The sequence below is a fragment of the Drosophila ficusphila genome, unplaced genomic scaffold, assembly GCF_018152265.1.
Source record: "Drosophila ficusphila isolate 14025-0441.05 unplaced genomic scaffold, ASM1815226v1 contig_791, whole genome shotgun sequence".
NCBI lineage: Eukaryota > Metazoa > Arthropoda > Insecta > Diptera > Drosophilidae > Drosophila > Drosophila ficusphila.
This window is the reverse complement of record NW_025064737.1, coordinates 8,447,395-8,460,532: the sequence shown is the minus strand read 5'-3', so window position 1 is coordinate 8,460,532 and position 13,138 is coordinate 8,447,395. Positions and strand designations below refer to the sequence as shown.

General features: G+C 36.5%; 1 protein-coding gene across 13 annotated transcripts in view; it reads right to left on the bottom strand.

Moving 5' to 3' along the window:
• Nucleotides 1-13,138, bottom strand: part of LOC108102247 (casein kinase I) — a 30,550-nt gene that overhangs the window by 6,591 nt on the left and 10,821 nt on the right. For 7 of the 13 annotated variants that reach the window (XM_017206986.1, XM_017206989.1, XM_017206995.1 and 4 more), the window contains exons 3-5: nucleotides 6,715-6,923; nucleotides 3,746-3,856; nucleotides 2,376-2,542 (exon numbers count right to left, since the gene is read on the bottom strand). In XM_017206986.1, coding sequence (XP_017062475.1) covers nucleotides 2,376-2,542; nucleotides 3,746-3,856; nucleotides 6,715-6,923 — 487 coding nt within the window. Of the gene's footprint in view, nucleotides 1-608; nucleotides 761-2,375; nucleotides 2,543-3,745; nucleotides 3,857-6,714; nucleotides 6,924-13,138 lie in introns of all 13 variants that reach the window. The other 6 variants (XM_017206988.2, XM_017206991.1, XM_043209004.1 and 3 more) reach the window with 2 other exon arrangements.

Sequence of the window (13,138 nt, the reverse complement as noted above, 5' to 3'; positions counted from 1 at the left end):
GATAAATCATAATTATAAAAACTCAAGAATATCCAAGTAAACTACAATTTGATGTGGACATGCAAATTTTATAAAATTACAATGAACGTTTGTTTGTCGTTTGTCGGAATTATGTTTCTGATATTTTTAAACTATTTTTGTAAAGAAGCATTTAAAGTGAGTGATGCCTCCATATGGATGCAAAAAAAAGCTTAAAACTTAGGTATAAAATAAACCTTTACCAGGCGGCTACGATAATGACAAAAAGAGTGAGTCGGAGAGAGTCGAGATAGAGAGGCAGCGACCTATTTTGTTCTTGTTAGTAATGAAAATCAAATAAAAAGTAAATAAAGGAGTTAAAAGTATAAACTAATTTTGAACCAAGCAACCCTAGTAAAAACACATATACACACCCCAACCCACACACGCAAAACAAACAAAAAGTGTTTCGATCTGAGCTTAGTTCTAGTGTTGGTTAATTTGTTGGTCTCGGCTACCAGTGTTGTGAATGTGATTATGTGCAGAGTTATGCGCGTGCTTAAGAAAAACTTTGTTGATTGAAAATTTCTGTTGTTTTTGCTGCGTTGTTTAACTTTGTTTTTGGTGGATTTTTTTGTGGTAGTACTTACTAATTGTATAGCTATCAGAAGTACGCTCTTCAAAGTGAAACGTCTGCCGCAAATATCGAATAAATCTTCGAGTGATGGACCAAGCAACTCCATAACAAGAGCATTGTATTTGCCGCAAGGGCCGAAGTAATATACTTCTGGTACACCCTCTGCTATCGATTGATCGATCGATTTTTTGATTGGTCGATTTATTTTTTGTCGGTTGGTTGGTTGGGTTGATATGGAATTTTGTTTGGAGGAAGCGACCGAGTGTTTATTATTATTTATTCGAGTGTTGGACAGCGCACAATAGGTTTTGGTTGTTCAATTTGTTGTTTGTTGTTGTTTTTGTTGTATTTATGCAAAAATTCGTGAGCAAGAGATAAAAAGAAAGAGATGGGAGAGAGAAGAAAGAAAGATGAGAGATACAAATAGAATAGTAATTCTTTTTTGTTTTTCTATATAACATCTTTTGTTTTTAAGCTGTATTTTTTTTTATTTATCGGGCGGGTCGGGAACAACAAAAAGGAGAGAGACAAAGTGGGAAAGTGATGTGTAGAGAGCAATGGAGTTACGGCTCATGTTTTGGAGGTTAGTGTAGCGCGTCTTACGATATTACCACCTTTCATTTGACAGAGTTCGAGCGAGAATATAAATACATAATCGGGCAACTGTGCTAAACACAACAAGAACAACAAAAATAGAGATTCTCGAAGCATATACACAAGGAAAAGCCTGCTGGACGACCAACCTGAAGATGGAAACTCACCTACCAACTCATCCTTTCTCCTCCGAACCTCAATTGACCTAATCAGTAGAATCTTTAACAGGTGTCATACTTGGGTATAACAGTTCTCTGTGTACTTACAGCTAATCTTAACATTAAAGTAGTTTTCTTTGGTAGTTGTGTGTGTGTGTGGTGTGTATAACAGGTTTTGAGATTCTCTGAATTCCGATAACGAGTTTAATAGATTTTTTGCAACTGTGTTAGTAGTTTTGGTTAAATTATATACATTGCACTTTTATTGTATCAAAGAGAAAAGAGCGTATACAAAGGTCAGTTTGATAAAAATTAAAAGTGAAGTAAAGTATTAGCAAGTTCAACAACGAAACTGTTATACAAATGGCTTTATTTCGCTTGTTTTTTACTTGGAAATACAACAGAAGTAAGGTTTTCCTGATTTTATATACAAGAAAGTGTTTGTGTCTTTCGTTAAATTCTAATTACGACATTTCGTTTACATGCTTTTGGGGGATTGCTTCTTGCGGTTAGAAAAGTTTTTTGCAGATCCGTTAAACGATATTGGAAGTTGCAACCAAAAGTATCATTACTTTTACTACTTTTTCAACACATCTACAGTAAACTAAAAAACTTTACTAACGTTCATTGCGTGAATTCTATTAAAACAAACTAAATTAAGAAAACAAAAAAACCTATATTTTAGCCGTTGAGACACTTTTTAATCAAAAAATAAATTAAAGTTTAAAATATCAGTTTATGGACGAGATGCTGGCGGATTTCACAAGACATATTTTTTATGCATGATGCATTTTGATGCACCTATTAAAAAAAATAGTTGGACAAAAAATGTGAAATGAGGGAAGCAGAAATTTGTAATGCAGTAAAAACAATTGCACTTAGCATAATCTTTTTATTTACTGTCTTAGCATCTGGTTTGCTCCCATAAAGTGAAAATGTTATTTTTTTAATCAAGTGAAACCCGCTTTACTTTCGCCAAAAACACATTTTGGTGATGGTTTTTCATTCTTGGTGGATGCCACACTTACAAGTTGTTTCGCTATCATCAATACAGTCTTAAGTGAAAATTTACGGGCGCAAATATTGAAGAGATCTTCTAATGATAATCCCAATAACTCTAAAACCATGGCATTGTAACGGCCACCGCAAGTGCCCAAATGATAAATGCGTGGTATGCCATCTGGGGCGTTATCGGCTGTATTTCGTTATCGATTCCAATGTCGCATTTCGTTTGCATTTCGGTCATATACAGACAGAATCCACAATTCCAATTCCGATTCGGGTTCGATTTTGGTGGTGGGGATGATGAGTGGGGGTTGGTTGGTTCATTATTTTGGCAACATGGCATCACAATGTGTTATGCAACAGTTGATTGTAGAAGGTTGTTTGTAGGTTGGTTCAATTCAGTTCAGTTTCGAGTTGGTTGTAATGTTGTGGCAGATTGCAGCAGACACAGGTAGAAATATATAGATAAATAAAGAGTAGCGCATGATGATCGGATTCGGGTTTAAGTTTCAGTTTAGCGGTGTTTTTGTTCAATAATTCATAGCAAAAATTTTTTTTGTTTTTGGGAATTTGGTGTTGTAGTTATTGTTGTAGTAGTTGAATGAATAATGGAGGAGCAGAGAGCAATATATTTATATAAACAACAAATAAGAATGGGCAATAGAAACAAAGAAGTTTTAAACAAAACAAAAAAAAAAAAACAGGAATTAATCAAAAGTTTGGTAATAGTTCGGAAATCGATATATATATATATATATAGATGGGAATATATATAGAGATTTTTGAGTTAGCTGTAAAGTGATTTTCGAGCTGTTATACATTAGCGGGTATAGCAGTAGTTGCAGTTGCAGCCTGAGCTGCTCCACTACAATATACAAGTGGTGTTTGTACAGTTTATTTATTGTTTTTCATTTGCTTAATATTTTTCAAATTTCACTTCACGCACCGACCGACCTCCGAAAATATGCTTGAGAAAATCTATTCATGTTTTTCTTTTCGTCGTATTCTTTCCTCGCAAAGAGTTCAACTCTTTCGGGGTACCAGAAGTGTTATACAAAAATAATAAATATATTCGTTTAAGTATGAAACTAATCAATTGGTGGTAACGGTGCAAAACTTTATTACTTTCAGTAGTCTTTGGTTAGTAAAAGATAGAGGTGGGGGATAAAGATAAAGTGTGACAAGGAAATATTGACCGTCTTGGGTTACATTGTATTTTCGAGTACGTTCTGTACTTCTTCAGAGCATTTTGAAATTTGTTTCCCTGCAGAGGTCTTTGGGCATTGGTTGTTAGTTTATTAGTTTGTGTTAGAGGGGACGACAGCTTTGGGAAAAGTTAAGGGTTTGGTCGTTGGACGGACTGCACAGTTATAATTGTTTATTGTTTACATACCATGTGATCCTAATAGTTTATAAAACCTATACTCTAAGTGTAGTTGCGGAGCCTTTGACTTCATAGGCTCCATTTTTATTGCTACATGTTCATTGTTGTAAAGATTTTTGCCTGCAAAAAAGAAGAATATAGGTTAGTTTAGTGTATCTAACAACTTTGGTCATTAAAGAAAGTAAAATCGTTCTAAAACAAATAATAAAAAGCCCAAACTGCAATCAAATCAGAGAAGGAGACCACGTACGTAAGGTGATTTTACATGCTCAAGACCATCGCGATTTGCATGCACTCAACGGTTTTACCTGCCCCACTGCTGTCAGCAGTGCCACGCCCATTACGCCCTCCGACACCACCACCACCACCAAAGCAACACATACGACGACCTAGCCAAGTGGGGAAAAGAATAATAGTAAAACTGAGGCACATTCATTGCCTGGTTCTCAACCACTTCTTGTTTAACTTTAAAGTTTATATTTTAAGACAAACTATAATTTGTGTTTGTAATAGGATTCATAATATATACACTATTAAAAATTATTATTGCATTCCATAATCCGTATTATGGATGGAATTTGAGAAAATCTTTCGGAAGTGGAATTGAGAACAAGGCCGTATATAATTTGAGAATTGCATTTTAGATATGACGACATGACGGAGACGCAGACAGAAGCTGAGAGAAGATGTTAACGTCGAAAGAGTGCGCTCATGTGCGAAATTATGTCATGAGAAAGGCGGTGAGAGAACCCACTGAGAGTGTGTGGGTGGCTTGGGTTCGGTTCATGAGTTGTCTGGGTGGGTGGTTGGATGAGACAGCCGTTGCTGCTTATCAACAGACACAACATTAGAACGCTGATAGACTCAGACGCACACAAATACATAAATACATAGATATAAACACGACGATAGAAATCCGCATGATTTTGATTACATGCTGAAATAATATAGCGCCAGAAATTGTCTTTGCCCACCACGCCCTTCAAAAGCATTTCTTTTAAGATTTCTTAGAAACATAATTGCAAATGAAAAATTATTTGTTGATCCTGCTGGTTTGTCAGTTGAAAACAATTTTATTTATTTTTTCGTACTGCTCAGCCAATAGAAATTACAAAGCTTTGAAGTTGAAAGAAACCTCTTTCCCAAATGATTTAAGTTTTTAATTGCAACTGGTTGATAAAACCCCCTGTCTATAAATACAAAAAACCTCCCTACAAAAAATCAACAAATACCGTGACCTAACACAATATACAATATTAATCATAGTAAAAAACCGCAAACAAATGGAAACAAACCTCAAAAGATTCGTTGTAAACAAGTTGCGCGCTAGAAACAATAAAGTGGTTTATAAAAACTGAAAAAGCGAGAACGAAAAGAAATTTTATAAAGGGCGTGCTGCGCTAAACGAAAATAAAACGAAAGTTCCCAAATTAAACGAGAAACGCCCACGCAAGGCGCCCATAAAAACGAGCCAAGAAAATAGGCGGAAAGTATTTAGGTTGGTCAACGGTCTGGTTTCCCAACTGTTTCTCTAATATATTCTTATTCGAAATGGGGAAAAACACAAAAGAAACGAGCCTGCTCAAAATGAAAAACGAAATTATGTCATTTTGATTGCAATTCAAGAAAATGCCGAAAAAGTAAAAGCCCAAACATTTTGCTTTTATCTTAACGTCAGCACTAATCTAATTCAATAACAAAAGAAAAGAGCCAACAAACACACACTTGGCGAAACGTATTTATAGACCACAATTAATAAAAATGATATCATAAGCAAAATGAAATTGGGCAAAATGCTACGTCACAGAAGCAAATTTAATTTTTATTGTACGTAACAGAAGAGATCCTATCAATTGCTTTAAAACTTTGCGGTTATCATAATCTTAAAGATCCATACAAATGGACCAATTAAATACAGCTTTCGAGAGATGATTATTTTTTGCTTTTTGCCGCCGCTATAGTTTAATGAGTCATGCAAAAACCCCGACAAAACAAAAAGTCTCGAGATGCTGAGGTGGAACAAAGAAAAAGCACGGCTCAGACCGGCTGAAAGAGACAGACTGAGGACTGAGGGGGTTGAGTGAAAGAGAGCGCATGTTAATTACAGTTTGGTGGGCACTGCACAACCGCCGGCTGGGAATTAGCTAGACTGTGCTCGTATAGTACTACCTGTTGGCAATGTGACAACAAATGCACAAAAGGAAGTGGCAGCCCCCAAAAAAATGAAATAAACAACGGCCAGAGGGGCGGGAACTGTATGAAACAACTTTATAAAAGCGCATTTAGCAAACAAAGCCAAAATGACGACGACGACGACGATGCCAAGAAAACAGATGGCGGAATGGAATGGCATTATTTTGTTTTTTCTTCTGCTGTATTGTGCACTCTCGCCGCAAGTGAAAAGGAGCGGGCAACTGTTCCCATTGTGGTTAACAGACCTGGTAAGGAATGCCCGGCGAAAGGAAGTGGCCAACAAAAAAAAAACATGAAAAAATGTACACCAAAAGCCCCAAACGCGACATTATTTGCATGCCAACAGGCAAAAATTGGGCAAGAGATTGGCTTTGAATAAAAAAACCGTTTTCGGGATTCGAAAGAAGATATTTACTCAAAAATCAAAAAGTGTTAACTCATTTATATTCAATATGATTTTAAGGCGTATTATTAAAATAGTTGATTTATTGAGTGCGAAATCATTTCGCGATGAAGGTGGAAGAAATTAGAGTTCCTCTAATTGCAGACTAGAATTTCAGAAGTTAACTAGAAGTTAAGAAATGATTCTTTAAAAACCGCTAGCACTGTTATTAATCCGTAAACACATTTCCTTTAGTATCCAGCATAGAAAACATTTAACAACTGCAAAGTCACGATAAACACTGCACACATTTCTACACGAATGAGTATAACATTATAAACAAATGATTTTAAAACATTTTTGATTGATTGTGTACTTCTTCTAATCATAATTTTGTACTTACCTAAACGCAATTCGCCAAAATTACCACAGCCAATTTTTTTACCGACACGAAAATTTGGTCCGACCATAAGTACACCGGTAGTGGTGCTTACAGATTGGCGGGTGGAATACATGTTATTGCTTGAGCTTTTACCACCTGCTAGGGCTGTGGTGGCATTTGCCACATTACCAGCGGATGGACCGGCAGTTGTCGTTTGTGGGCCACCGCCACTGCAAAGAAAGAGAACGGAAATCGATTAGTAACAAGTTGATTGCAACAAAATAAACATTTCACGGGTCCCAGATTGGAGAGCAACAACCACCTGATAAAGGCTTTAATTTTCTTTAGGAACTTGGATTCCATTAGGTAGATCCCTAAACTCTGGAAAAACTTCAATTGCAGTGTGCCCAACATTAAATGTCAAGCTACTAAAAAAAAAAAAAAAATCCAATTCGTAAGCTATTGACACTTATAGAATGTTTAGAAGTTTAATACGTATCAATACGTACTTTTTCTGATTGATAATATTTGTTTGTATGGATAGATATTTCCGGAACATTTAATTTAAAAGACCAAAAAGCCCCGGGTATACAGGATCGAAACTATTCACAAACGGAAATCAAAGAAGTAAAGTTCAAAAACCTGTTCGTCCACAAAACGAAAATTGTCATTCTGTAGGTGGGCGTTACTACCGACTCATAAATAAGTTTTTATTCTTGTACCCGTTAAAAAAAAAACGGCCCAGGACAATGACACAGAAACTTTTTGCATTTTGAAGTAGCACAACAGAGCACAGACAACAAAAATCGATTCGAATCGAGTTGTGTAGGCCAGGTGAGTTTCTGTTTACCTAAGCTCTTGGAAAAGGGAATAGAGAACTAGCTGCTGGTTATGGCCACATGTCCAGAGAGTCCGCTCAGCCGTAACCATTCAAGTGGAGTTGGGGGAGCGAATTCGAGTCGAGTGGATTGTAGTGGAGTGACTCATGGTCAGACAAGGGAAATATGTTTGATTAAGACAAAAGGTTTTGCTTTGTTGCAGTTCGGGATGGGTGTGGCCACTGAAAGATCTTTTATTTTCCCATGCTTTCCATTGTTGCAAAATTTAGTTCAATGTCGTCGGGGTTAATCGGTATTACATCTCCCCAAGAGTTGCTTAATTGGGTTAAGGGTTACGTTGCCTTCAGCAAATATATTCTTTGGCGAGGACATCGTTCTTGGGAGATATTGTAACGCTAATGAATCACCACGAAAGGGGAAAAACTCAGTCCAATGTGACAAAAGCGACACAATGTAAACGAAAATACATATAATAAAGATATTCCTATCAGCTCTCGCACACTATAATCTATAATCTTTTAATAATTAGGTCGAGCTGTTATATTTTATCATGATAACTTGGTGTATTACTAGGTCAAAATCCGAATCAAATTTGATTTTAAATTTTAAAAATTGACAAATGCTATCGAAGATAAAAGAAAACTGATTACTTAAAGAGTGGGTCAGATATTCCCTTTCGTTTCAAATGAAGTTATATGGCATACTTTATTCATAATATTTAGATAATTGCATCTATTTTAATTATATTAGTTAGTTTATTAGATTTTAGATTTATATTTAAAAATCTTACTTTGCCGCTGAAAACAATCAATACCAAATAGTTGAAATTACGAAATCTCTTCAGCATTGTCTAGTTTGAATGGCAACATTTAATTGAATATCTGATGAAAAGAGAATCTCGATATTGGCAACCGCTCAACCCAAGACGATTAACAGGAAATTATTAGGTATTCCCACTCGTTCCACGACCACATTTTCAACCCCCCTCCCTCATTTACCGTTGCCATAATTTCTACTTTCATCTAATATCAGTCTGCTGGTTGCCGACTATTTTACCAGCTGCGAACGGGAGTCGGAAAATCTTATCTGCCCACGAGTTTCTTTGCAAACTCAAAGAGAGCCAATAACAACGTACACACAACCGATAATTGTACCGTTAAGCGGGACTGTAAAAAAAAATCACAAAGACTAAAAACCGCCGATAACAATTAAAGAGTAAATTACTGTGGGCAAGAGTCAAGGGGATCGAGCAGGCGACGAAATGAATCAGAAACAAGTTCGAGTTCGAGTTCGATTACAAGTTCCTTCTTCGCCCCTAGCAATCACCTCCTGGCCACTTAACAAAAAACACTGGAAACTGCATTTAAATTTACAAACTAACACCGCAGTATTGGTCCACTAAAAGCAGTTTAATGGTAATTAGTGAAAAAGAAAAACAAATTTACTCTTTTTAATTCCAAAAGCATTTCATTTATGCCAACAAGAACGTATAAACCAAAGACTTTAATATAGTGTCACCTCATAAGCAAACAATTAAGGAGTCTAAACGGGAATGCTGTGCTCTTTCCTGTTACATTTTATCTATTTAATGAAAACAAAATGTCTTTCATCTATCAATTCCTAATTAGTCGGCTATTTCTAGTTGGTTAGCTTTCCTAGGGTATCGGTCGCCTCGGCAAGTCTCATTTTTCATGCTTTTCTTGTTATTGCTTTGACTGTTTTATGGCTTAATATCCTGGGGGTAAAACTGGTTCATACATACACACACAAACAACTGTGTCTTTTTGTGTACATATGGACGGGTATTAACGTATAAACGTATAAATGGCTGAATGTCCATCGATCGATCGCCGTCTGTCGCTACTTCTCCGGTGTATCTGGCTGCTCCCCACTTAAAACCATTTTTATTTGGTTGGTCTCCGCGTAATGTTTTTCTTTTTTGTGTTCATTACTTTTTGGGGTCGGCGGTTTCTTGGCTTTCTACGCCTTCTGGTTCTGCTTCTTGCCACTGCCTGTGGCCTGTGGCCTGGTCTCGAAACGGGTTCTCACTTTGTCGCTGCCGGTTGTTCTTAAAGATTGTCTTATTTTTCATGAATCAGAATGTGAGAAAAAGGCTCTCGGCTGGAAATCGCAGCTGGGGATTCGCAAAGCGGTTTCCTTGGCGGCAAGGGGTTAATAATAAGCACAGCTCAATAAGCACTCGATTATCGAATGTATGTATACAAGTTTGGTTTTAATCCAATAACAAGTTTTTGTCCTAATATTTTTTACTTCGCTACTGGCAATGCTTAGTTTAATCACTGTTTTTTCTTTAAGATAACAAATAAAAGTTCATAAAACCTAAAAACCACAAACAAAGTCAACAAACTAGCTAATTTGGATTTATTGATTTAAATAATTAGACTGACTTTGCGCATTTTTTCGAGATATGACATAAGTTTAGCGTCAAAAGAAATAAACACTTGTTGCCAAACCAAACGTTTTTTCACAGCAATACAACGCTAAGAAACCCGTTTCAAAGAAAGTGAATTATGAAAACAAAATAACAAACAATATTTCGGATGTTGTGTTTTGTTTGCTGCGTTTGAACGCAGTGGAGAACAAAATCGATACTTAAAAATAATCCAAGCGCTAAAAATAAAATTATGCACAAGGTGAGTTGACCAAACTCAGTCACTCATACCTCCAAACGGAGGACTATGCATGTATGTGTGTGGGACACTCTTATCTGTATCAGTGTGTGCCTCATAAATAAATCAAGTGTAAATTGAACACAAATCCGACTCAAAGAATAAAGGGCGGGGAAAGGAGAGAAATAGAACAGGGAACACAGAGAACCTGCGCTGATGACGGCAATAGCAGAAACCGCAAACAGCGGAAAATCCCAATTAGAATCCCACAACATTAGCGACAACAACAGTCACGACACCGAAAGAAAAATAGCTATTATCTGATAACACACGTCTTATTAAATATTATACAAAATGAGTAACTAAAACAAGTTGAACTTTTATCTCTACCAAAATGTAAGAGATAACATATTGAATTTGTTTTTAATTAGTTTCTTTTTTTTATTTTAAGTTCATTCCTAGTTAGTTCGTTTTTTCAGTGTTTCTCTGAAGCAATAAGCAGTATAAAACCGCAAAAGAATTTTTGCCTAATTTGACGGAATATTGATTGAAATCAAGGTGACACAGTGGTTTCCAAACTGTGACTAACACGCGTAATTGTAAATTTAATTAAAGCACTGAAAAGGCCACTCATAAAAGAAGCCACAAAAATTAACTTGGTAGTCACAAAAAATTTGGGGAAATTACATAAGCAATCATAGAAAGCAAATGGCGTTTAAAAATAAACAAATGATAAAGAAAATTGAGTGATAAGTGCGTATGTCTATAGCTGTGGGGGGCCTTATCAGTTAGAGATTTGTCGTGACGTTATGCAGTACTTGTTTTTTTTTTTTCTCTCTTGCTCTCTTCCAAAGGCTTACAATTGATTTGTTGCTGTAATTTCTATTTATACAAACAAACAATTTTATTATAATTGCCAGCACAAGCAATTGAATTTCAATTATGCAAATCAATTGAAAAGGCGTGCAGCTAACATAAATATCCGAAGCGGGTATACTCTTAAATGTTGTAACAAGATTTTTTTAGTATCAAACGATCATTCATTTTCTAATATGTACATACCACAATAATGAAGATTTCTATAAATTTTGGACTTTTCCCTTGCTTGGATTCGACAATTGATTAAAAGTATTTGCTATCGCATAGGATCTTTATCTTTGTAATACACCTAAATGTACTCCTTTATGTATTTATATACCTCATGAAATTATTTTTTAAATAAATGAGTATACATATAATAGCGAAGCAGATAAAACAGCTCAATTGACAATACGCTACAAATGTGCTTTGCTTGTTGTTATTAATGTGATTGTTGCTTTTGATGTGGTGTTGTTGGTAATTGAATCGTAATCGAATTGCTATAACGTCCAGCATAACGACATAACGTAACGTGTCAATATCCATTTTCAATGGCATTTGACGTTTTGAACGGCAAAGCGGTACAGTGAAGTACAACAACCAACTACAACTAAAACTACTACAATGGCAGCACTTTGATTCGCATAACATAAATGAACGCACACACTCAGGCTTTCCTCCTCTGCTCTGCACCTACCACCCCTCGCATCACTTCAACTGACCTATCAACACTGATAAGCGGAGAGAACGAGAGAGAGCCTTGCACACAACACCAAGCACTTGAGAACACACACACAGCAACACTAGCACACTGAACAAGTTGGCTAGATAAGCGCGCCTTGATTAGCAGCAACGTCAGACAATAGCGAGTCAAAATGAACGAGTGGCAAGTGTGTAAAAAGAGAGTGGGAAACGGGCGCAGCACATCTCAAAAGTGGGAGGACGGCTAAGAAGGAGGACAGAGGAAGACTGGGAGAGGATGCAAGCGCCACTGCACCTTGCACTGTGGGTAACACCATGGAATTGGTAACCTAATAAGAAATAATCTTTTTTATTCTCGAGTTTATCAAACAAGTAAGAGTTCAAACTTTTCTAAAACTGTTTTTCCACATGCCTCAAATATAAATAAACTCAAATGCGTGCAAAAAATTCCAAAAACATAATTGCCAATTTGCCCCACAGTGATTCCAGATTTGGGGCTGGGCCTGCACGTCACTCAGCCCACTTCCACCGGCAGCAACAAAAACAACGATTCCATTGACGACGTAGTCTATCAACGCCACAGCCTCTAACTGAAAAGTGCACAATGGCTGTAACGTGTGTATGTGTGTTTGTGACTGTGTGGCCGTATGGGGGCGCCTCAATGGCCGATTGACCTTTGCATGTTAGATTAACATTGAATACGAAATCCAATCCCCTTCCCTTCTCCCCCAGGTCCTGTTTGTGGGCCATCAGCCTATCTCTGTATCTGTGTGCGTCTGTGGTGGGGAGGCTTTAATTAGTTTAGCCTCAGCTCGGACACGTGCAAAAGGCAAAAGCTATGCAAATGGGTTCTACAGAGGTCAAATGCTATCGACTATCTCTGGGCAGCATAAAACGCCCACCATACTAAAAGTTCTAATTACAGATGCGGTTATAATAATAGCACAAAAGGTTTCACTTTCATAAAACTTGATTATAACGCGTTTAATTGTCTTCATTTCGGTTTTAATTGTATTATTCTAACCAAACATTTTTTCATATTAGCCAAGTATAGTAGATATATTCAAACTTAAAATGTTTTTGATATTATTTACACAAGTGGAAATCAATTTGCTGGAACTTCGCACTACGGAAATGCGAAACATCTGTTTGCTTTCGGGACAGGTTTCTTATTTTTAATGTAAACATTTACCGGAATATCAAAAAAGTTCAATTATAAAGACGAAAATGTTACACTTTCCGAAAAATTAGCTATGGGTCACTTCACGTCACTTCAAGCATGGTAAATAAAAAGATCTGACATCAATATATGCAACTTTATAGATCCAATCAAATCGAATACACAATTTTATGACTATTATACTGACCCCAACCGTTTGGTAAAAGGTAACTAGTGTTTGTGTGTCTGTGAAACTG